The sequence below is a fragment of the Phaseolus vulgaris genome, chromosome 1 (assembly GCF_051622355.1).
Source record: "Phaseolus vulgaris cultivar YP4 chromosome 1, ASM5162235v1, whole genome shotgun sequence".
Classification (NCBI taxonomy): domain Eukaryota; kingdom Viridiplantae; phylum Streptophyta; class Magnoliopsida; order Fabales; family Fabaceae; genus Phaseolus; species Phaseolus vulgaris.
The window spans coordinates 54,630,673-54,655,166 of record NC_143498.1 but is presented as its reverse complement, the minus strand read 5'-3'; the positions used below and the strand labels follow the sequence as shown (position 1 = coordinate 54,655,166).

Sequence of the window (24,494 nt, the reverse complement as noted above, 5' to 3'; positions counted from 1 at the left end):
TCTAATAATATATTTTGGATTTCTTATTTAGAGAAATTTATAATTATTATCTTAGTAATAGTTTATGAATTAGGTAATGCATGGTGATTTTTCCAAATTATATTTTGAATTTGACAATTTAAAACATTTTCAAAATAGATATCCTGGAATTATATGTTATATTTTAAATTATACCATCCGAAATATTTTTATATTATATAATTTAAAATATTTTAAAATAGCTAATTTAGAATATAGTTTTAGATTCTGCAGTCTATAATATAGTTTTGAATTGATTATGAGATTTCGAGGGGTGGTAAAAGAAAGTATGGGATGTAGTAAGAATGTACTATCATTAATCAAACTCAAAATAACATTTGCTTTTTATATTTCTACAATTACTAATTACACTCCTATAAGTTTGAAAATGAGAATTCTAACCTTTGTATATTTAGCCCAAACATAATCGCCCCTTAATGTGATGTTGGGCCAATTTATTCTTCAACTTTTTGTACCCATACTCTTACTAAAAAAAATATTATTTTTTATAGATGAATTGAAATGGTTGCATTGTTTCATATTTTTAATTTAATTTAGAATATGACATGTGAATAGAAAAGCATCATTCCTAGTTGTTATACTTTTTTATTATGTATTATATATTCATAAATCCATGTTAAAGGAATTTTTAAGTAAAGGTGATAACTATACGTCTTTATAGTGTGACAATTCAAACTTTGTAAAGTATTTATTTTTATAAAAATAAGAAACATAAACCACAACTCAAATCATAGAGAAATTAAAAGTTAGTATAATAGTAAGTAATAAAAAACATTGTAAGTTTTAATGTGAAATAATGATATGTTATTGACTAAAAACTATCAACTAATATCTCGAATACAAACTTAAATTTTAATATATTTTTAAAAATTTGCTGCTATTATGACTTGGTATGTAAATATTTGTATATATGTAAAATTTTACATGTAATGATAGATAATAATACATAAGTAAATTGAATCAAAAAATGTTACAGTTTAATAAAATATTAAGACTATTTTTCTAAATAAAATAAAAACTTTTCACTTTTTATGCAATTGTATATTTACATTTTCAAATACTTATGTATAAGGATTTATTTTCTATTATCTTTCCAGACACAACATATCAAGAGTAGCATACCCTAATAATATTAGAAATTAGATTCTCATTTTAACCACTCAATTATCATTTTAAAAAGGTTATTTCTAGCTTGATTATGTTCCCATTAAATTAATTAAATTCATAAATTAACTAATAATAGTTGTACATTGAATGTTAACTTTTTATTATTTATCATGCATATTTTACGTTTAATTGATTTTTTTGTGAATTCACTCTTTATTTTCTACTTGTTAAAATAAAATTAATTTTATAAAATCACAATTCTCTTTTCCTCCATTTGTTAAGTTGTTTTATCAGCATAAAAAAAACCAAAGAAAACATTATTACGAGAGAGGAAGTAGTTATTTTATCAGAAATTTTAACAGTAAATAACATATATATATATTTGACACTATTTATAATAATATAATAATATTTTTAAATTACAAAATAAAATAAAAACAAATAAAATATTAATTTATTAAGGTGTAAAGTGTATTTTGTTACGTGTAATATATCAGTGTCCTTATATTATTTGTCATTACACTGTCACTAGTAGCCGCTCTCTTCAAACAAACATTTCGTCGAACACCTTGTGTGCACTGCATCACGCACTCGACCGCGCTTTTTTCTTTGAACTTGGGAGAGACAAATCAACACCAATCTCATCTTCCATTTCGCTCTTTCCACAATCTATCGTCGTTTTCACAACAACACCATGTTTGGCTCCGCTCAACCTTCTCCATCTCCCTTCGGCACCCCTTCTTCAACCCCTGCATTCGGAACCCCTTCTTCTACCCCCGCCTTCGGAACCCCTTCTTTTGCTACCCCTTCTTCCACCCCTGCATTCGGAACCCCATCTTCCACACCAGGGTTTGGCGCTTCTTCTACCCCTGCATTCGGTTCCTCCCTCTTCTCCACGCCTTTTTCTTCTCAACCACAACAGCAGCAGCAGCAGCAGCAACAAACTCCACTGTTTCAACAACAACCAACTTCTTCTGCTTTCGGCTTTCAAAATTCTCTCGCAGCGCCGCAACCCTCGCCTTTCTCAAATGCGCAATTAACCACTCAGATGGCTAACGTAGCACCGGTTTCTTTCTCTCTCGCCGATCGCGATGTTCAGGTATTTTTTTTTTCTTTTTTTCTTTCATAATCCAGTTTTTTCATTTTCTTTATCGAATTTTTGCTTTTGAATTTTTTTGTTGATTAATTTTGTGTTTTCATGTTGGGCCACAAGACAATCGTTGATGCATACAAGGAAGATCCTGGAAACCCCAAGTACGCTTTTAAGGTATAATAGATACAAAAATGTCTCCTTTGTTAAGTTCTTGTTTTTAGTGTTTGCCCCCATTTGTGTAATGAGCAGGGTTAATATTATGCGCATTTTTTTCTTCCTAATTTTGAAATTAGGGTTCAAGTCCAAGTCTACATTACCAGTAGTATTTTCTGATGCCATGTGGTGAATGCTAGAATTGCACTTGTTGGTCTTCATTATTTTTTCTCACGTTGGTGTTTTTGTGTTGTTCAGCATTTGTTGTTCAGTGTAACAGAACCACAGTTTAGAGTGAAGCCTGCTGGTGTATCAGACGTAAGTTTTTTTTTTCTTCTAGTAAAGATTATAGTTGGGAGGTTCTTTTACCCTTTTCCAGCATGGCTAATTATGGGAATAGTTTATGGTTGCTAGATCATGTGGGCGGAGGCAATGGGGAAGCTTGAGGGTATGGACAGTGCGGATAGAGAACGTCTGTGGCCACAGCTTGCCCAGGGTTTTAAGGATCTTTCGCAACGCCTCAAGGTAAGCTTTATTAGGCTATGTTTGAATTGATAGAAAGGAATAGAACAAAGGAAAGTGGAATGAAATGATACTACTTGCGGTTGTTTTGAATTATTTAAACTTGGATGCTATTCCAAGTTCCAATTAAATTTCATCCAATGCCTGGTTTTACTCCTCCCAATTTGGGGTGTGGGATGAAACTTTCTTGTTTCGTGATCTCCTTACACATTTTTTACACTTCCCAAACTGTTAAATGATAACTTTCTTCCATCCCACCACATAATATGGAAACAGTAATGGCAAATTTATTTCATTTTACGCAATTTGTTCCACTTTGCCTGCCATTAGATACGCAAAGAAAACATAAACTTCTAGCGATTGTAATATATACTGTAGAAATGTATAGATATTGATAGGTTAACTACTAGAATAGTACCAGTAAGTTAAACATATAATCTTTTGAGAAAATCAAGGTTTATCTGAAACTTTTGCCAGTTTCTGTAATTCAGTGTTTAGATATCTCATATAAACAGTCATCAATTTCAAAATTTAGTGCACATCATTAGCATTGATGATACCTGACAAGTGAACATCGTTTATATGCAAAAGTTGTTTATAAGATTAGCAGAGGACCAAGATTTTGACAAAGAAAACAATGTTTAATCAAATGTGTCAAACATTGTTTGTAGCCAATATTATTTAGTGATGCTTTGAGTATTGAATTTTTTAATGTACCCACCAGTCAGTATTTGATGTGTAAAAGGGAGAATCTTTCAGTTTTTTATATAAAAGTTGTTGAAGTACGAGGATTGGGTATAATCTAAGCTCTGAGGATACATTTTTGCTCACATTGTCATGCAGATACAAGATGAAGTCATTATTTCTGATGCAGAGAGATTGCGTATGACCCAAAGCAATGTTAAAATGGTACTGCACTCCCCTTTGCTTGGACCGGAGCCGTGTTAATGTGATACTGGTTTTTTTACCATGCACTGTTGTTGATTTTTCTTTCCAATTGTTTGATGTTTTTGCAGCTCCAAAGACATTTTCAGGCTGATACTCTGCCATGGATTCAAAGACTAAAACAAAAAGAACAAATTCTCCAGCAACGTCTTTTAAGAGTAGGGACAACTGCTATTTGTTTGTGAATGAAACTGTTTTCCCCATTGTAGAATGAATCGATTCTCCCTGCACAGAATTACTGCAATAAGCAGTTATATAAAGTTTTTACATTACTTAATTTGTCTAGTGTTCCCCTCCAATTATATGCCCCTACTGTAGTTCTCTATCCTGAAAGTCAATTTGAGAATTAGCTTGTCTCAGGCTTTGGATTTTCATCTGTTGCTCCTTATGTATATCTTCTCATGCTGTGTTTCAAGGTAATGAGAATAGTGGAGGCATTGGAGGGAAAAGGCTGCCGCATACCCTTAACGAAAGGGGAAGCTGAACTTGCTGAGAAATTAGCCACAATAACAAGACAGGTAAAAAATTTATCCAACACCATTTTCTGTCTTTTTGCTCTGTTGCTGGAGATGGAACTTATATTGAAATATGTTCTCAGCTGAAAGGATCTGGAGCAGAGCTGTCTAGAAGGGTACAAAATCTGCTAACTGTATCTCGTGTTAAAGCTAATAGCAATGGATTTGGCAGCTCCGTTTACCTTCCAGGTTCAACCAAAATTCATGATCAGAGTCTTGCTGACCTACAGGAGGTAAGATGCAACCAATTTGAGAGATTTACTATTTAACATCTTGAATCTTGAATCTTGATTTTCCATTTTTATTTTTTTAAAAAAAGTATTATTTGTATGAGATAATGCACATGATAATTCAAAGAATTGAATATGACGATGCCCTATTTTGTGCGAACAGGTTTTACAACAGCAAATGGAGGCCATTGCAAGACTTGGTGGTGTTCTGAAGCGAGATATACGGGATATGGAGATTATGATCACTGATGACACAGGAAGAATTGAAAATGAGAATTTAATTTGAACTTAGTCTAGAAAACCTAGAACATTCTTGCGTTGTATTCACATTTTATTATATAGTTTTTCTAATGTATCATGGTTTGGTAACTAATGTAACAAGAGCACAAAAATAGTGTACTCCTTCCGCTGCTGAGTGCAGAGAAAACGTTATGCAAATTGATTGGTTACACATTGCAAACTTTTGCCAATGATAACAAAACCAAAAATTTGCGAATGATGGGTATTTTTCTTTTTTTAAGGTTGGTCAGACTATACTCTTAAACCTTTTAAGTTTTAGTTAACGTGTAAGTTCTGACTAATCATTCTTAATTTAAAATTTTCGAAAAAACAACTTTTTCTAATATCTATAGTTTCCTTAACAAAATAAGGCATCATCATTTCAATTATTGTTGGGAGTGTTTAACTATTCAATTTAAAGCATTCACGCTGTCAATCTTTGTAGCTGCGATACGATTAATCTATCTAGTTAATATGGTTAATATAATATCAGCAGCGTAGTTCAGATTCGAAGGCATCATCATGTTCAAAAAATTTGGACAAAGCTATCACATTAGCAAGATCCCCCATCATAAGTAGCAATTTGAATTTCATGTAGTGACATTCACTGTGGGGATTAATGGCAAAAGCTCCACTTAGTTTCAACAACAAATAAAAAATAATTAACAATATGGTGGAACAAATTTGTGTCAAGGACTCCGATGAAATCGTAAGTACAAACTCCCATTTCGTATGTCTGCAATTTGCGCATAAAACTGCTGTAGACCCATAGAATGGACGCCCCCTGCAATGCATCAAATTTCAAAATTGTTATTGTTGACCATTACCAATGAAAGGAGGTGTCATTCCTATATACGGCTTAGAAACTGTGTTTAATATTTATGTACGCCAGAAAATTACTCATTATGTATTCCTTGTCATTAGTTTCTGACAACTATGATATTTGGGCATAAAAAAATAATATAACTTACTATTGAGTAAACAAAGCTTAGAAGAATATTATTGAAACACCCATCATAAAGCAACCCACAGCTACCCACGGGCTTAACCGTTCACCTGTATTAACAATCACGCGCATAGTCAAGATAAGATCAGTGATTAAATTCCACATCTCATGAAATATACAATTCTAAAGGGGACATACACCCTGACAGAGACAGTATATATGAAAAAACAAATTCAAGAACTACATGGCCAGGTTAGAATTCTAGTAGCCATGTCACAAACAGCTTTGGAATGACACTGTAATGTAGCATTTTGAAGCACACAAGGAATCGAGGATGTGGAATTATTGAGAATGAGAGTTCCATACCAACCAAAAGAAGATTTATGAAAATGACAAATAGCATCAAAATGATGAATTTTTTAAATAAGGATATAGTACATACTTAATTGAGAAGAATGTTTCATAATGACTAAAGGATTGATAAAAAAAATTACATAAGTATGAAACACATACAAAAAATTTTGAGACTGTAAAAGCCACAATTACCGGTGTAGTACATAAGTAAAATGAGTAAAATAACGTTTTATACTGCCAGTGGACAAGTCATGAACACAAGTATGTTCTTTGATCCAAGTTACAATATGTCAAACTTGACAAATCTGATGCCGTTAAGGTATTAATCACATGGGGGGAAAGCAAAAAATCATCATATAGGATATCAAACGAAAATTTCTAGGATAACCAGGAAAGTGCATTCAAAAGCAGATGTAAACAATAACAATGTAGTAGCAAATCAAACAAGAGATATCTACCTATTCTTGCCGCCTTCCAGAAGAAACCACGAAATCTGTCAGCAAAAGCATGCATGTCTTGTCAGCAAGTTCTAAAAATCTGTTATAAAGAATGAAAACTCTATTGCAAGATGTACGTCTAATGGAGCAAGGGTAAAAGCCTCATGATACATTGAATTTTGAACATGTAAAATTCAGATGTACAAACTATCAAACACTTGAGAATAAAAAGGAAGGGTGTGGGAAAAGAATGTATGGTTAACAAGAAAATTCTATCCCTTTCTTTCGAAAGTTCAAAATTACTTTTAGAGGAAGTTCAAAAAGTTCATAAAATTAGCAAGGGGGGTATTTTCATGAGTGACATGATAATCCCCCGTTTTCTTTTAATATTTTCATCAACTCTCGCAAACAAGACAAAAGGTTCAAGGTAAACTTTTATTTTCCTTCCCCTCCTCTCCCTTTATTGTCCAAACATACATAAGAACATTGCAAAATATGGTATTGCTCACTACTAACAACATTGCATGGTATGGTATTGCTCACTACTAACAACATTGCACCAAAACCAATATTGAAAATAAGACCTACACAGCGATGCTACTCGAATGAAGCATTGTCAACATACGCATAAATTGTATATGCATTACAGCTCATATTTACATATGGCAAGAGATGAAAACATATATACCCAGTTTTCTGGTCTAGGATTGCAGGAAACTGCATCTTGAAATAAGTGCAGGCACATATCCCCAGAAGTATCACAGTTAGAAATGAGTGGAAATTGAAAAGCGCTGACTGAAACACAACACAACGGATGTCAAACGCAATGAACAAGCATTCCACGGATTAAATCACAATGATTCAAAATTTTCAGTTCCCTCACCATCTCAACGTATTCTTAGAATTTACCAATCTTCACCTTCCTCCTCCCTACAAAAGATTCCATCAACAATCACATTAGGCCTGTCACACAAAACAATATGCAATAGTGCAAGTAACTAAACAGTGTATCGATCAAGTTCAATCACGAAACTCAATTTTAAAAAGTAAACCCTAAAAAGAAGAACAATAATGACGAAACGAGTAGATCCTCAATAGCTAAAGGATTGTGAGATTTTGAATTTAGGATACAATAGGTCAAAGCGGAATTGATCATGGATCTACGTAAAATGAGTTTATGGATGAAACAAAAACGGTGAAGCAGCGTGTGAAAGCAGCGTGAAACAGTGATTTGAAATAAAAGCAGAGAAAGAACAAAAACGAATAAATCAATTACCCGAATCGAAGTTGCGAGTTCCGGTGACAGAAGAAATGTGATCGTGAGAATTTCCGGTGATAGAATCGTGGTTCTTCGCCGGAAGAATACCTTTTGGTCCCGTTAGTGTTTAGTTCTGTTCTTTACTTCATCGCTTCCCCTTACTTTTTTTTCAGAGGTTATTTTCGTTTGTGAAATAATAAAATTTTATAAAACATTTTAAAATATTGTTTTTTTATAAGGAAATAAGTAGTTTGAACTTGTGGTATTTAGAATTTGAGAGAATATTGTCAAAATCACAAAATAAATCATGATATATGGTTTTTTAAATTTTCTTGTGTTTAATTAAAAAATATTTATTAAATTTTTGATAATTTTAATACGATTTTAATATAATTTTTAAAAAAAATATATTAATATTTGTAAAATTTGAATTTATTTTTTAAATTTTGATTATGATTACAAAGTTAAAAGAATAATTTTTTTTAATACGTATGTATGTATAATTAAAACAATTTGTAAAAGAAAAAATGCTGGCTATGGGGTTCGAACCCATGCGCAGTTGACTGCAGAAGATCTTAAGTCTTCCCCCTTAACCTCTCGGGCAAACCAGCTTTTTTGTTAACTTTTACTAAAGGAATAATTACAAATAAAATTATTAACATTTAGTAGTATATTTATTTTCTTTTGTATACTTACAGCAATTAAACACATAAGGTGATATATAATTTACAAGAAATTTTAACTAAATTTCTTTAGTTTATTGCATGTACAAAGAGAATGTAAATTATTTATAATTTTTTCACTTTTATCTTTATAACTTCTTTCACTAATTCTAATTTTTTTATATAATTATAGTAGTTTGTTCTTGTAATCTATGGGCTACATCAAAGTTTAGGTGGAACATTTGGCTAGACGCTACGGGTATTTCATTAATAAGAACATAATTTAGTTCCATAAGAGATTAACATTTAATTTATCGAAAACACCATTATAAAACTTAATATTGATTTTTAATATTTGAGTGATTACTTAGATTTGATAATAACTACATCCGGTTTCTTACATAATTTAATTTATATCACTAAATTGTCGATATAAAAACTATTTTTTTTTATTTTTTACTTGCCATCAATTTCAAATAATATTGCTTTAACTTTTTTATATATGTTATATTTTAACACTTTAAAAAATCATTACATATATTCTTATGCTAAAATGAAAGGTTTATTTTTTTCAGTAAATGTAATTGATAATAACGTTAAATTTACTTATGATGAGAAGCAATAAGATTCTTTTATAATATATATTGTATCCGAAACAATATTATGGATTGCAAAAGAAAATAATGTTAAAAATATGCTCTGACACAAATAATTAAAAGAACTAAGAAACTAAAATTACATATATATATATAATTAATAAGAGAAAATTAACAATTAAACCTTTAGATTATTTATGCTCAAATTATGAATTGGAAGTTTCAGGTTGACCCTTGATGAACACAAAGACAGAAACTCATCATCCCTACTGATTTGTGGGACTATGATTCCTACATTTGTGGTTAAAATCAGAGTAACGTGGTCTGGTTTGTGCCACATTTCAGATATATAGAGACAAATTTTTGGTCATTTTTCTCTTTCATGCTACTACGTGGTAACATTTGCTGCCATTAAAAAGATTCACTTCAATGTTTCAGACAAATCTCAACAACTACAAGGGACGATGGAGTCAAATTAAAAAATCAAACAAATGATGTTGGTATTATTGGTTGGGTTTGGTAAATTAATAAAATATTGAAATTAACACATATATGCCAAAATTTAGTGACACTTTTGAATTGATATTGATCTTTTTGAATCATTTTAAGTTTGGAGTTTAGATGTTCTAATTTTAACATAACATTTTAGTTTAATGTTGAACTCTCAGTTGATTTTGCATTAAATATTTTATCATAGGGCATGATTAATGTAATTTAGATTTTGAAGACTAATTGGTGTACTTATGTGCATAAAAGTTTTGTCCATGTGGTGAGGCTCTTTAAAGTGTGGAATAGTTTTGTATGTCAAATATTTGCAAGATTTGTAGACCTAAATATTTGTGTAAGAGTTTCATTGAGGTGACAATGACTTAAAATACAAGGTGTGGAATACCTTCTATAGTACATTTGACTTTTAGAATTTTTTGTATGCTTTTCATATAGAATTTTATGTTCTAAATTAAAAATATTAGTTTTTGCTTGATGAGGGTTTTCTACTTCAAGTTGGGTTAAAATAAATATTGATGGTGTTGTTAGGAGTTCTCTTGATCTTGCTACTTATGGTGATATTTTTCGTGAGAGTATGAGATAATTTATTGATGGTTTCTCTGTTTTTCTTGATGTTCAAGTTACTTTGGTTGCGGAGTTTTATGGAGTTATATATGCTATTGAACAAACTTAAAATACGAGTCTTACTAGTTTATAACTTGAATGTTGTTATGTCATGGTTTGTGCTGCATTTAATGTCAAGACTAATGTTCCTTTGATGCTTTGTAATGTGTGAAACCGTTAATGTGGAAAATCAGGTTTAGGGTTTCCCACATTTTCCATAAAGAGAATACATGTGTTGATAAGTTTGCTAACTCATACTTTATTCATAGAAAGTAGTTTCATTGGTATAATAAGTTTTCTTATCGTATTTTCTTTGAGTTTTTTATTAATAAGTACAAATCTTACTCAAACGTCTGAGTGTTTTTTACATGTATAATCTAAATTTGGAGTTCATGAAAACGAATAGTAGAACAACTAAAGGAGAGTATGAAGATCATTTCAAGAAGGAGGAGAGAAAAGTAGATTGACCGACCCAAAAAGAAAGACAATCATTATCTTGACTCTAATCCCGTTCGAAAAAAGTAATCAATATATATTATATATATATATATATATATTGAATAACATTGATATACTAAAGGAGAGTACGAAGATCATTTAAAGAAAAAAGAAAAAAAATAGACCGACCGACCCAAAAAGAATAACAATCATTCTCTTAACTCTAATCCCGTTTGAAAAAAGTAATAAAAATAAAATTATATATATATATATATATATTTTGAATAACATTGATAAACTAATCCTACAACAGCTCATAAAAAAATGGCTTATTTAAATAACAAAAAAACATGGGTGAAATTTAATACAAGAAGCACATGTATCTGCTTTTTTTTAATTGAATTCACAAGTTTCCATGGGACGGTGGAGACAAATTTCTCTCACGGTCTTATCAAACTGCATTGCAAAACAATGACGATTTAGGAACATAACACTAACATTAATAGCAGTTAAACAGTATTAGAACAATAAATAAACAAAGAAGATATTTTTTGATCCATTATTTGTGTACTCAACATCTTAAAAAAGTAGTTGTCGGATAGATCCTGAAGATTTTGGTTAGTTTTGAAAAGAAAAAAAGCAATGAAAGGGACAATTTTGTTACCGAGCAACTATCATGACAAATGACAGGTTTGCTATGCGACAAATATGGAGGTCGGCTAGTGTCGGCCGGTGAAGCGGGAGAGAGAGAGAAAAACAACATTAATTTCATTCTTAAAAAGCCAAAATTTGTCTCCAACTTATCTTTATCTTAATTATATTTTAATCAAAACATCTAATTAATTGCCCTGGTTCATAAATAATAACCAAATTAAACGGTGGTCTTATTTTATTTTAGTTTTCTTGCTTTATAATTTTGTTTTCTTAATATAAAATAAACTCATTATTTTGGTATGGTTTGAGATAAGAGTATTGACGATATTAAACTTAAAACATTTAATTCAGATCGGTTAAAATTCAATGAGTTTCACCTGCAGATTAAAACCTTACAAATTTTTTGGACTTTAAGAAAATGGATGAGTTTCACCTGCAAAAGATACTCAAATTAATAAGAACATAAAACATAATATAAGTATAATGTAAAATATGAGTTGAAAGTACTCTTTTTATGGTATGTTTTATGAATTATTTTCTTTACCTTATATAAGATAATGTTCTCTTCCGTTCCTTTTGTATATAGTCTTATTATTGACATAATTTAATAATAAATGTTACTTCCCATTTAAGATTAATTATCTAAAATTCTTTAATATACATTGATACGGTATTAATATTTTTAAATATAAATTAAATATAAATATTTGATTTGGACAATCATAAAGTTTTTAGATTAGTTATTTATTTCATGTCACTTCTATCGAATCGAATATTAGAGATAGCATGTTTATTTAAGATAAAAGAATGATTTGACTAATTTAAATTTAAAAATACACATGTATAAAATAAAAAATTAGAATAAAACTGTGTCGTTTTTAAAACTTAAAGACTAAAACTCTAAATAAATAAATAAATAAATATTACAATTTCATGTGTTGTCTCTTTTTTTTAGCAGCTATTATTTTCTGTCCACATGTTAATAATTATTAAAACGAAAAATAATTTTAATATATTTTCAGAAAAGCATTATCACTAGAAATAAATAATAGTTAAACTAATGAATAATGTATAAATAATCTTATATTTAGGGTTAAAGAGAGTAATTAATAATTAACTAAAGTATTAAGAAGAGAAGCATTTAAAGTTTTCATTTTGATGAATTTTTTTTTGTAGAGTTTGTTACGGTTGAAAGGGAAGAAGGGGAAAGGGGAAATGTGTGATCTATTCTCTCTCACATTCTTCTGAGTTTGCATTTCCTCTTTCCCTTTGTCCCCTCTGTCCTCGTGCGCTTCCTCCAACGATTTCTTCTCCGCTTTCAACCTCCATACCTGTCTCTCTCTGTCTCACATAACCAACTCAATTCACAGATCCTCAATTTTCTACTAATCTCATAACCCGCGTTTTCGTTCCTCTTCTCATGCTTCGTTTCGTTCCCTCTCTTTTTTCCTCTTCTTCTGGTGAGTTTTCTCTTCTCCTAAACCCTAACTAACTCTCTCTGATTCCGAATCTCTTCCTTCCTCTTCTTTCGGAAGTTTAAATTTCAACGATTAACGTGTTTTTTCGATTTCTATTGCCGAATGTGATCTGGTTGTGAATTTGAGTGAAGATCTCAGCTCGTGATTGTGTTCTTTTGTGGAATTATGAAGATGTGAATGTGTTTTTTAAATTTGCACGTCCTGAATTTGTTTTCAATCGCCTTTTCTCTTCTCCTTTCGACGGAATAATGTTAATTTGATTTGGTTGCGTTTTCCGTTTTTGTCTTAATTCAGTCTATTATGGAATTTAGCTGTTGGTGTATTGTTTTTCGTGATGTCATTTCTACAAAAAAAATAAAAATTCGCCTGTTTACTTATATTTTACCAGTGAGTTGGATGCAGAGAAAATGCTGAAAACAGAAAGTGGTGGCAGTTGTTTGTTTATTTTAAATTTAAGCGGGGGTTTAGCAAATCTAATTCCTCACTGATTTGACTATATCTTTTTTGGTTACATATTTTTTGGCTTGTTTCATTGTATAAATTGAATGCGTCGTAGCGTATTCTTAACAAATATTTTTTTTTAATTTGTTTGTAAGGAGGATAGCGTGAAACTTTATGGTTTTTGCATATAAAGAAGAGATTGAAGAACTTGTCCCCCTAATTGTTGTTAAATATTAAATTCTCTGAATTATGGTTATTATCATGAACTTGCTACCTACTTTGGTAGTAGAATGTTCAGTTAGTTGGTTGCAGCAGTTTGACTGATTTTTTATTCTAAACTTGTTTAGCATTCATTTTTATCCTACTTTACTAACTTTATTTCTTTAATCTTTTTGATCCTGCTTAATAATGTATACAGTTGAGGATAGTTAGCGCCTAAGTTTATATAATGGATATTGCCGAGGTTGAAGAAAATCTTTTTGCAGCAAGCGATGCCAAGGTATGATGATATATCTTTAATTATTACAAGTTATGTTTTGGACTCTAATGCTTTATTGTAAATTAATACCTTGTAAAACAAGTACTTAGATTGTTTGAGGTGTTTATACTAAGGTATAACTGAGGAGACAAATTGCTTTTGTATTAGTCAATTTCCTTTTTGGGTACAAACACTGTTTGAAGCTCATTTGAATAATTTTCTTTTTATGTGTGACTTAAGTGAAGATGACCTATCACCTAACCAATATATATATATTTTTTCCCTTGTGCAGTTACATGGAGAAATGTGCAAGTGTCTTTCTGCAATATACTGCAAGATATTGTTATTATTTCCTTCTTTAGAAGCAGCTAGGCCTAGGAGCAAATCTGGAATTCAGGCATTATGCTCATTGCATGTAGCCTTAGAAAAGGCAAAGAATGTTCTTCGACACTGCTCAGAATCTAGTAAACTTTACTTGGTAAGATTATTTTTGTACAACTTTACCTCCTGGTGTGTGAGGCTGATGTAATTTACCTTAGCTCTTCATAAATGTTACTTTATGTTGGTTGAGAAGGTTATTTGATCTGTAAGACATTTTGCAGAGTATCTTATGACTTCACTTATGGTGCAGGCTATAACCGCGGATTCTGTTCTTCTAAAATTTGAAAAGGCTAAATGTGCTCTTGAGGATAGTCTTAAACGAGTGGAAGATATTGTTCCTCAATCTATTGGTTGTCAGGTGAGAAATTTCAACAATATGGCTTATGGTTCTCTCTATTTTTTTCTTTTTTATATTTGCAACCCCCATTCTAGGTTCATCATTCTGTATTCTGGCTCTACTACGTAGTCACTTTTACTCTGCCTTGCTAATTGCTTTTTGATTATCTGAGCAAGGGGGAACCTATTTTATGAGCTTTTACGTGTTCTTTACACAATAATTAAAAAGCCATGTTATTTGCATTACTGTGAATTCAGCTTTCTCAGCATTCTGACACTTTTATCTAAACACACATGCAAAATGGTACACTTTTCAAGTCATCTTCACAGTTTGATTTTTTTAAATGACATTTGTTCAGATTGATGAAATTGTGAATGAACTTTCAAGTACGGTATTTGCACTTGATCCGTCAGAGAAGCAAGTTGGGGATGATTTAATTGCATTGCTTCAAAAGGGAAGAAAGCTTAATGACTCTAATGACAGTGGTGAACTTGAATGTTTTCATCTAGCTGCTACTACTATTGGAATCACTTCTTCAAGAGCAGCTCTTGCAGAAAGAAGATCTCTAAAAAAACTCATAGAAAGAGCTCGAGCTGAGGATGATAGGCGAAAAGAATCAATTATTGCTTACCTTTTACACCTTATGAGGAAATATTCCAAATTATTTAGAAGTGAGTTCTCTGATGATAATGATTCTCAGGGTTCTCAACCTTGTTCTCCCACTGTTCAGAGATCTCTTGAGGATGGCAGTACTGGTGGTCATTGTCATGTCTTTGACAGACAGCTTTCAAAACTTAGTTCCTTTAACTTTAAGCCAAGTAATAGGGAATCAGGGCAGATGCTCGCTTTGCCTGAAGAGTTACGATGCCCAATATCTCTGCAACTTATGAGTGATCCTGTTATAATTGCTTCTGGGCAAACATATGAAAGGGTTTGCATAGAGAAATGGTTTAGAGATGGGCACAAGACCTGCCCAAAGACGCAACAGAAACTTTCACATCTTTCATTGACTCCTAATTACTGTGTTAAGGGTCTTGTGGCTAGTTGGTGTGAACAGAATGGAGTTGCTATTCCTGAAGGTCCTCCTGAATCTCTTGATTTTAACTACTGGAGGTTGGCATTATCAGATACTGAATCCACAAATTCAAGATCTGCAAACAGTGTTGGCTCTTTCCAGTTGAAGGGTGTCAAAGTTGTTCCTGTAGAAGAGAGTGGTATCTCAGAGCAAATGGGGGGGAAAGCAGCTGAAGATTTTTCTGCACAAGAGGAAGATCATGAGCGGTATCTTAGTTTTCTTAAAGTCTTGTCAGAAGGGGACAATTGGAAGAGGAAGTGCAAAGTTGTTGAACAGTTGAGGCTGTTGCTGCGTGATGACGAGGAAGCCAGGATTTTTATGGGGGCTAATGGATTTGTTGATGCACTTATGCAATTTCTGCAATCAGCTGTGCACGAAGGAGATGTGACGGCTCTTGAAAATGGAGCCATGGCTCTGTTCAACCTGGCTGTGAATAACAACAGGTGTGTATTGAATGGTAAAGTAAAACTGCTTTTAATACAATTAAAAAATTAAAAGTTATTGTTATTTCAAAATTGACAACTTACATTTATTCAATAGCATAACCGCATTGTTTTCTTGTGGTTAAAAAGTCTTCAGTTTCACAACAATCTCAAGTTCTGTTCATCCTCTCCCACTCAAAGAGCTTTTACCCATATATCAGCAGCTGTCATTTTTGGTCGACCTGTGTTTCAGTAAAATACAGTGGCATTGGTCCAGCAAAACCTTTTAATTTGCAAAATTATTGATGTCCATCTTGAATTATACCCTTTAGTCAGTATGTTGCAATCAAGTTTGTTAAGAAATAATAGAATTTTTTTCTGTAAATCATCAATAACACAAGGTTGCCCACTTTTTAATTTTTCTACAGAAATAAGGAAATTATGTTATCAGCAGGAATCCTGTCGCTGTTGGAGGACATGATATCAAAAACTAGTTCCTATGGTTGTGTAGCCGCCCTGTATCTGAATCTTTCTTGCCTTGAAGAAGCCAAGGACGTGATCGGCACGAGTCAGGCTGTCCAGTTCCTTATCCAGATTCTTCACACCAAGACAGAAGTCCAGTGCAAGATAGATTCCCTCCATGCACTCTATAACCTTTCTACTTTGTCCTCCAACATTCCACATCTCCTTTCATCTGGCATCATTGATAGCCTACAATCCCTTCTTGTAGTAGACCAGGGTGATTGCACTTTGACAGAAAAATGCCTCGCTGTTTTGATAAATTTGGCTGTTTCTCCAGCAGGAAGAGAGCAAATGATGATGGCTCCTGCACTCATAAGTGCCTTGGCTTCCACGCTGGATACCGGCGAGCTCATGGAGCAGGAGCAAGCCGCCTCTTGTCTCCTGATTTTGTGTAACAGAAGTGAGCAATGTTGTGAGATGGTCTTGCAAGAAGGGGTTATCCCTGCGTTGGTGTCATTAACAGTGAATGGAACCTCGAGAGGAAGAGAAAAGGCTCAGAAACTCTTGATGGTGTTCCGAGAGCAGCGACAACGGGAGCATTCACCTGTTAAGACAAATGAATGTGAACCTGAAAGTAGTGATTTGTCTATGCCTCCTCCTGAAACGAAACCGTTATGTAAATCAATATCTAGAAGAAAGGTGGTAGGGAAAGCTATTAGCTTTCTCTGGAAAAGCAAGAGCTATTCTGTTTACCAGTGTTAAGTCTCATGTAAATTTCTTTTCGATTCTTAACTTTTCTGGCCCTGCTTTTCACACTCTCACCCGTTTCCACGGGTGCTACTTACTTTTTGGTTCCCAAAGAAGAGATGTACAGTCATGTGTCATTTGTGTTTTTTTCCCTGTCTCTTCCATCTCTGTATATCAATCTCATATTATTATTATTTTGTGCGGGGATGGGACTGTTTTGAATCTATGTAGCATAGACACTGATATGAATATTAATACGAAACAGACATAGTCATAAAGATACGTATAATCTCTAAAATGTAGGACAGACATAAATTTATATATAATTATGTTTTAATTTTTTTTAGTAGAAAAATGTTTCTTAGGACTTTCAAAATGATTTGTTCCTTATTTTTATAATCATAATAAAAATTTATACAATAAATTTAAGTTTTTAGAAAATTAATTTATTTATCTTTCTTAAAATTGTGTTAGAATTTTAGAAATTCAACAAATATTTTTTGAATTGGACACTTCATCGATACATATTCTACGAGTATTTTATGAATGTTGGTATATGATATGTGTGTCCAAATACACCATTTAAGGGGTGTGTCCGAATTTCATTGCTATTTCAACGAGCTTGTTGGGTTAGTTTTCCCATTTTAAAGTGTAGGTAAATGTGAATTAGGTCTTGAGGTTGAGGAAACCAGTGAAAAGAAACTAACTATGACTACCTTAATATGATTTAGTGACGATGAAGTGGTAAATTTTGCGCAAAAGCATATGCAGTTACTACTAATGATTTTCTGCAAAGGTAATTTAGCGACGATTCAAAGGTAATTTTTCTTAAAACTCTACACTTAAAAACAGCATTGCTGGACAGGGACCTCGACTTTAAACGATTAAACACATCAGCTAGTAATGTTCACCACTGTTTCAGAAAATTTACTTGGAAAAAGAAAAACTTTTATGGCATATTAATCAATGCAACATTTTACAGTTCACCTATTCCTCCAAAAAGTTACAAATTGTTCGGATAAAACTGTGTTTTAAATTATTAAAAGTATGAAAGAACAAAATACAAAACTTCACACAAGACAAGGAACAAAGGTGGAGGCCAAAGAACCAATTCCTTATCAATGGAGAATAATAGGATTCCAATATTCACACTGTTGAAGAGCTTTGTCCACAATTTATTGGGGGGTCCAACCAGTTTGGTTGATAGTTCTATCAAAACGTGTATATCAAAGCGACATATTCAATATCTCATGTTGCAGAGTTTGTATTATTTATAGTGTGAGCCACCCACCAATTTCAAATCATTACTCCATTCTAAAGAAGGTTCATCCCAGTGTGACACTCAAATGTTAAATCAAAATGCATTTATCTAATGAGCAACAGCTCAAACCAACAACGGGTCATTTTCTTTGAAAAAATTATATGTATAAAAGAACTTACAAACAAGAATTAATAAGTGTTCTTACAAAAGATCGGTTTCTTCCTATAGTGACTCTTTTTGTCTTTTTCTTTCGGTCATTTCGGCCTCCAAGTGCGGTGGTCTCCGATTGAATCTTCCTTTCATCAAGATGAGTGAGAAAACCTGTAAAAACACTTTGACGATCAAGTTAGTCCGAGTACAATATGCAGGTGAGTTGATAGAAAAAAAATTATCTTTACCTCTTGGGTCTCCTCTAGTATTTATATCTTTCAGATGGGTCTCAGTTGCAATGAGTCTGCTCGTGAGTCCAATCGCATCTTAATTATGATTTACAACTAAATTAACTTAATTACGATTAATTATAAATTTAACTATATTTAGATTAAGAGAGTCATTTGACATTCTCAGCTATGTCAGCCTTTTCGACTATCCAATAACACTATAAGTCAGTCTTTTCGACTATCCAATAGTACTATAAATGGTGAGCAATATCAAATTTTTTTTTATAAAGTAAAAGAGTGTTCAGACGTTTAATTCTAAAAATAAGTCAATAATAAAATTTCATATATTTATTTCTATCTAACACAGAAATTATTAAAGTTGTTGTTTCAACTCAATCAAATATACAGGGGAATCAATTCTTCAACTCAGACATTTAGACGATTCTAATTAATGTGATGGCATAATGAATAACACAAATGTCAAAACTTTACGGCCACAAAGAGATCTCGACCAAAAAATAAGATTTTTTTAACAAAAACAATACAACCGTTCCATGGTGATTCTCCATATCAATTTAAATCCGCACTCAATACGTTGATGTGAAATGTCCATTTTGTCTTTAATGATTTAAATTATTTTTTCTTCTGGATATTGATATTTATATTAGTAACTCAAATCACAAAGTTTTAAATATACAACTTCCGAATTAATATGTTACTTCTGGATTTCATCATTCAGAAACTTATCTGTATAGCATAAATAACTTTCTGGATGCTAAAATCCGTAAGCAAACATAAATAAGTTCCGAATCTCAATCCTCAACACCATTTACAGCACATCATTCTCTAAATATGAAAATCCAGAACTCATAACTCACTTCAGGATATGACCATCCGAAAGCTTAAATGAAGTACGAAAATGATCTTCCGAATATCAAAATCTGAAATATATAACAATCACTTTTAGATTTTTGCATAAGTAAGAAAAATAAAGTTAAGGACAATGTTGAGTTTTAAATTTTGTGTTGAGGGAATATCTTAAATGATATGGTGCATAGAGAAATTGTCTATTCCATTGATTTATGAAACATTTGATTATTGGCAGAATAAATTGGTTATAAAGAAAAAGTTAAAAGAGAAAAAAGAGAACCAGATTCGACAGTGTTGTGCTGAATTTTATGCCACAAATAAAGCAAAAGAATGGATCAAAAGGAGTAGGAAAGTTTGGAGAAAATGCCTAATAATCCAAGCTCCAAGCTCAAAAGGCAAGAACAATATACTGTTATTCTTTTGCTTAATTTATGCAGTTTCTGGTTTCGCATTAGTTTGCTGTTCAAGTGATGCCACAGCCAGAAAAATCGCTCGGTAACAAACTTCCAATAATTAGTATGTTTTGCTAATTTCATATTGTTGCTTTGCTACTATATTATTCTGCACCAATGGCTTCTTAATTGTTTTTTTTTATCAGTAAAAAAATTGAATCATTTAGACTTCTGAATTGTAATACTTGATTAGTTTTCTTACAAAATATCATTTAATAAAAAGCAATGCTTATGCTGTTGATTTGTTTGTTACTTGTAACTTTTGTAGTTCATGCACTTCAATTTCAAATCGAAAGGAGTAACTTTAAAACTATGCATCTATATATATCATTGCATGTTGCAACAACACAATAGAAAATTTGTTATAATTAACTTCTTGTAGCATAGTTTTTTCATCATATTTTGGATTGATTCATTGTTGCAGGCATTCCAGGAGACGGTAGATGTTTGTTTAGGTCTGTGGTGTATGGTGCATGTCTCAGATCAGGTGAACCATCTCCAAGTCTTAGTAGGCAAAAGGAACTTGCAGATGAACTTAGAGCCAAAGTACTCTTTCTCCCCCATCTAACTAAAAATTGCACTTTCTACTACTTACTAATCAAAGTATTATTATTTGGAGGTTGATGTAATTGTATATTGATGTGTTGTTGTATCTTGTTATAGTATATTAATGTGACTTATATGTTGTAATGTCGGTGGAATATCCAACTGATTGAGGGAAAAAAAGTTTGTGTTGTGATTATTTGCACCAGAACTCCGACATCCCTAAAATATCTTATTTTATTTTATTTATCATTTGTTGATAAAAAAAAATAATGAAAGTATGTAGTTTAATTTGTATGAATTTGTCAATGTAAGTTTTACACTTAATCAACAAAAAATGGTTGTTGGGTATTATTCTTTACGTAGAAGTTGACCAACTTATCATATACCATGTGATTGAATTACAATGTAAAAGTTCCTTACACTAGCAGTAAATATACTGCTTTATGATGTATTCTATCAGAAAAAACTCAAATCCACATACAAACTCATCTTAAAGAGATAGTGTATATGTCATTTTCTGATGTTTTCTGGTATGAAAAACTCAAATTTCAAGTGGACTAAAAATACTGTCAAAATTCAGTATACAAGTGGAGAAATTCTTGTATTGCATCGATCATAAATAAGAAATTTTTATAATATATAAGTGATACAAACCTTATCTATTCTGATCCGAGTTATGGAAAAACATTAAATCTTTTTCTGATGCAGGTTGTGGATGAATTCATCAAGAGGAGGGCAGATACTGAATGGTAAAGTTATCTAAAATCTGAATCTTCTCATTCTAAAATGCCTTCATATTTGTACAACAAGGCATGCTGATATTCATATTTTACTTATAATAGTGCATAGTTTTGAAGTTGATGCATGCATTTTTGTGTTTAACTTGTAACACAGGTTTCTAGAAGGTGACTTCGAAACATATACAGTGCAGATGCGAAAGCCTCACATATGGGGAGGAGAACCTGAACTTCTCATGTCCTCACATGTTCTACAGTTAAGTCCATTTTTTTCAATTGATTTCTTCCAAGTTACATGAATATCAGTTAGTTCCAAATTATGATTATTTTGTCAAAATCATACTCATCACTACTAAAAAATTATTAAATAAAAATTAATTTTAAAAACAAAAAATAATTAGTTTCTATAGTAGCTAAATTAGATACTATTAGATCTAAATTAGTTTCTATTATTGGTAAATTAGTTTCTAAATTGGTATCTAATTAGCTACCTTAAGTTTTAACCACTAATTATATTTAGATTTTAAAGTTGATATCTAAAATCTTGGTAGTTAATTAAATACCAATTTAAAAATTATTTATCAATAATAGTGTTCTCGAACGGGTGTTGGGACCTAGAGAACGATTGCTTCTTCCACTCCCTTCGGTCAGTCACTATCATTGCTAACTTCATGTTTCACCTTACTCCTCTCGGTCGTCTGGTCTCACAGGCGGGGATGGTACCTGCAACCGGCACTCCAACGCTCAAGTCAGTTAGGGTGTCGGCACTCGGATATCAGAGTACGGTAGATAATGACGTACTTGTTCCTTGTAGTTTGTGCTATTTATATTACCTTAATGGGTCTTTGTTGGTGAGTCAGATTAGGGGGTTGGTTCATGTTTCAGGTTGTATTAAACAACTCTTAATCGTGGATTAACCCTGCTGACTTGGTCAACCTATGGCTTGTCGTCATGGGTCGGTCGGTCACGTATCGTCACGTGACCTTCTCAGTGTGGTCGGTTGGTTGAATGGTTTAGTTCCTGACCGACTCATCGTAGTTGATTCGGTCGTCCTAGTACAAATAAAAACTATTTTAGATATTAATAATTTTTTTTTAGTTTCTAAAATAGTATCTAATTTTAACAATATAATAACTAATTATTTTTTGTCTCTAAAATTGGTTTCTATTGAATGATTTTCTTGTATTGGATTGATGGTATAACAAAAATATTGAATGATATATATATCTTGTGGTTCTAGGATGCCTATAACAGTGGTCATGCAGGATAAGAATTCAAGTAACCTTAAAGTTATAGCTGAATATGGTGAGGAATATGGGAAGGATAACCCTATTCGAGTGATTTATCATGGTTATGGCCACTATGATGCATTATTGAAGACTTCCACTGGTTTTGTGCAGTCTTAGCTAGCTTTAATCCTGTTGTTCATGCTCTTTCCTATAACTGAAGAGCTTGAGAATGTGCACATAAACATGGTATATATTATGTATGAATCTCTCTGTGGTAGCTAATTGAAATTCTAATGTTTGAGACAAGCTAATGAACAGAATAAATATAATATTGTATAGTGTTATTGAGGGGATGATCTTCTAGCGGGTTAAACAATTAATTTAGGGTTGCTTCACTTCTTACTTTGCTTTCTTTCTTCGCTCTTAGCTCGTTACTTTCACCTCTCGATCGAGAGGGAACCTGTAAACAATGATACGACGTTCAAGTAAGTGTTTAGTATTCGGTGCAATAAATCCGATAATAATGACGTACCTTTGTCTTAATTGTTACGTTTATTTATATGACGGTAATGAATCATGTTACATTTGGATCAAATTTAGCACACACACCATAATTAAATATGTATTATCTAATTTTTCGTACGATTTATTCTTGTTAATCATTATTTATCTTTTTATATTTAAATATATCGGTCAATCAGTACTGGATACTGATATATCTCGGAATCATCCGACCCCAACCTATACATATAGAAATTGTAATAACTTCATATAAAGAACCATAGATTTCTTGTAAATCTTAAGAATCAATTCAAATGCAAGGACACTAACTAGTTTTTAGAAAACTAAGAATGTTTTAGTGGAACCTAAGAACTTTCTCAATTTAGAAGGTATGTATTAAAGTGCCCTTGTTGGGCCTAAATTCGACCGGTTGGGCCTCGCACACAAAAAATGTGAGCATTCAAATACTGTAGTTGTGAAACTCATTTATTTTTTAAATTACTGAATTAAAATAAATAAATAAATAAATGCGTGATATAATAATAGCAGTAATAATATAAAAAGTAAAAATATTTTGAAGGGCTGCTACACAGTGAAGAACAAATAAACACTCACAAAAAGGATCTTGGGATATATCCCCTTATGTTTTTATGTGAGATAAATGCTTCCAAAATTTAATAATATTTTCATTTAAATTATAATTTTACGATTGTTCTAGCGATAAAATGCTAGATTACAAAATGTGTTTTTTTCCAAGCTTTCATATTTTTTTTTTGCTAAATTAAGGTCCATATTCTCAATTTTTATTTTATTTCATATTATCATTTATTTCTTTAATTATTTATTATTTTGGTTTTATTTACTCAAATTTATTTTATTATGCAGTATTCAAATTATATTTGAAACCCATCTATCATTACATAACTCTCAAGTCTTTGAGCAATTAAGACTCTTAAGAAGGGTTTTTGTCACTAGTTTTTTATGACTTTTGTTATTCTCAATTGTTACATCTTCAAATTGTTGATTGGTGAAGAGATAGTTGCCAATTGTTGAAATAGTGATTATCAAATTAGTTAAAAAAGTACATATTTTAGAAGTTGAATAATACTATTATTTACAGATACGAGTGAAGGAACTTAGTTTAAAATATTAGATAGGAACATTATTTATTTTTATTTTCATTTTAGCTTAAGTACTTACATTTAATTAACAATTAGTTAATTAATTTATAACTATTTTATTTATAAATACCCGAATTATAATATATTTTTTTTTACAAATTTTAATGATAATAAATAACTAATATTTATTTAAAATGATATAAGTAACTAAAATTATGAAATTGTTTGTGTATATTAA

The 24,494-nt window shown here is 31.6% G+C and overlaps 4 protein-coding genes and 1 non-coding gene across 7 annotated transcripts; 3 read left to right on the top strand and 2 right to left on the bottom strand.

Annotated features, from left to right (window-relative positions):
- The first annotated feature begins 1,631 nt into the window (after positions 1-1,631).
- On the top strand, positions 1,632-5,064 carry LOC137815240 (nuclear pore complex protein). The gene is made up of 9 exons (XM_068618343.1): positions 1,632-2,245; positions 2,360-2,413; positions 2,651-2,710; positions 2,807-2,917; positions 3,758-3,823; positions 3,931-4,017; positions 4,276-4,377; positions 4,458-4,607; positions 4,768-5,064. The coding sequence occupies exons 1-9, from the start codon at positions 1,841-1,843 to the stop codon at positions 4,888-4,890; spliced, it is 1,158 nt and encodes a 385-aa protein (XP_068474444.1). The 5' UTR covers positions 1,632-1,840; the 3' UTR covers positions 4,891-5,064.
- Positions 5,065-5,406: 342 nt separating this feature from the next.
- LOC137815238 (kish-A-like protein) lies at positions 5,407-8,084 on the bottom strand. The gene is made up of 6 exons (XM_090295104.1): positions 7,897-8,084; positions 7,504-7,550; positions 7,309-7,415; positions 6,642-6,676; positions 5,855-5,939; positions 5,407-5,666 (listed from the first exon to the last, which is right to left on the bottom strand). The coding sequence occupies exons 2-5, from the start codon at positions 7,504-7,506 to the stop codon at positions 5,872-5,874; spliced, it is 213 nt and encodes a 70-aa protein (XP_090151230.1). The 5' UTR covers positions 7,507-7,550; positions 7,897-8,084; the 3' UTR covers positions 5,407-5,666; positions 5,855-5,871.
- Positions 8,085-8,406: 322 nt separating this feature from the next.
- Positions 8,407-8,489, bottom strand: TRNAL-UAA (transfer RNA leucine (anticodon UAA)). The gene has a single exon. It is a non-coding gene; the product is annotated as a tRNA-Leu (tRNA).
- A 3,956-nt stretch (positions 8,490-12,445) lies between these two features.
- Positions 12,446-17,306, top strand: LOC137815236 (U-box domain-containing protein 7). 2 transcript variants are annotated; one of them, XM_068618339.2, is made up of 6 exons: positions 12,446-12,798; positions 13,676-13,756; positions 14,028-14,213; positions 14,367-14,474; positions 14,812-15,971; positions 16,379-17,306. In XM_068618339.2, the coding sequence occupies exons 2-6, from the start codon at positions 13,706-13,708 to the stop codon at positions 17,172-17,174; spliced, it is 2,301 nt and encodes a 766-aa protein (XP_068474440.2). In that variant the 5' UTR covers positions 12,446-12,798; positions 13,676-13,705; the 3' UTR covers positions 17,175-17,306. The 2 variants fall into 2 exon arrangements, with proteins under 2 accessions (XP_068474440.2, XP_090151229.1); XM_090295103.1 differs by having other exon boundaries at positions 12,491-12,798; positions 16,405-17,306.
- Positions 17,307-19,946: 2,640 nt separating this feature from the next.
- On the top strand, positions 19,947-22,987 carry LOC137815237 (OVARIAN TUMOR DOMAIN-containing deubiquitinating enzyme 4). 2 transcript variants are annotated; one of them, XM_068618341.2, is made up of 5 exons: positions 19,947-20,165; positions 20,547-20,668; positions 21,377-21,417; positions 21,563-21,661; positions 22,646-22,987. In XM_068618341.2, the coding sequence occupies exons 1-5, from the start codon at positions 20,141-20,143 to the stop codon at positions 22,809-22,811; spliced, it is 453 nt and encodes a 150-aa protein (XP_068474442.1). In that variant the 5' UTR covers positions 19,947-20,140; the 3' UTR covers positions 22,812-22,987. The 2 variants fall into 2 exon arrangements, with proteins under 2 accessions (XP_068474442.1, XP_068474441.1); XM_068618340.2 differs by having other exon boundaries at positions 20,017-20,186.
- Positions 22,988-24,494: the final 1,507 nt, after the last annotated feature.

Excerpts from the sequence above, each read along its gene's own strand:
- LOC137815240 (XM_068618343.1), top strand. The coding sequence starts at position 1,841 with ATGTTTGGCTCCGCTCAACCTTCTCCATCTCCCTTCGGCACCCCTTCT. Across the intron at positions 2,918-3,757 it reads ATCTTTCGCAACGCCTCAAG|ATACAAGATGAAGTCATTAT; the intron begins GTAAGCTTTATT and ends ATTGTCATGCAG. Across the intron at positions 3,824-3,930 it reads CCCAAAGCAATGTTAAAATG|CTCCAAAGACATTTTCAGGC; the intron begins GTACTGCACTCC and ends ATGTTTTTGCAG.
- LOC137815236 (XM_068618339.2), top strand. The coding sequence starts at position 13,706 with ATGGATATTGCCGAGGTTGAAGAAAATCTTTTTGCAGCAAGCGATGCC. Across the intron at positions 14,214-14,366 it reads AATCTAGTAAACTTTACTTG|GCTATAACCGCGGATTCTGT; the intron begins GTAAGATTATTT and ends CTTATGGTGCAG. Across the intron at positions 14,475-14,811 it reads CTCAATCTATTGGTTGTCAG|ATTGATGAAATTGTGAATGA; the intron begins GTGAGAAATTTC and ends ACATTTGTTCAG.
- LOC137815237 (XM_068618340.2), top strand. The coding sequence starts at position 20,141 with ATGCCACAGCCAGAAAAATCGCTCGGTAACAAACTTCCAATAATTA. Across the intron at positions 20,187-20,546 it reads TAACAAACTTCCAATAATTA|GCATTCCAGGAGACGGTAGA; the intron begins GTATGTTTTGCT and ends TCATTGTTGCAG. Across the intron at positions 20,669-21,376 it reads CAGATGAACTTAGAGCCAAA|GTTGTGGATGAATTCATCAA; the intron begins GTACTCTTTCTC and ends TTTCTGATGCAG.
- LOC137815238 (XM_090295104.1), bottom strand. Across the intron at positions 6,677-7,308 it reads ATCCTAGACCAGAAAACTGG|ATTTCGTGGTTTCTTCTGGA; the intron begins GTATATATGTTT and ends TTTTGCTGACAG. Across the intron at positions 5,940-6,641 it reads CTGGAAGGCGGCAAGAATAG|GTGAACGGTTAAGCCCGTGG; the intron begins GTAGATATCTCT and ends TTGTTAATACAG.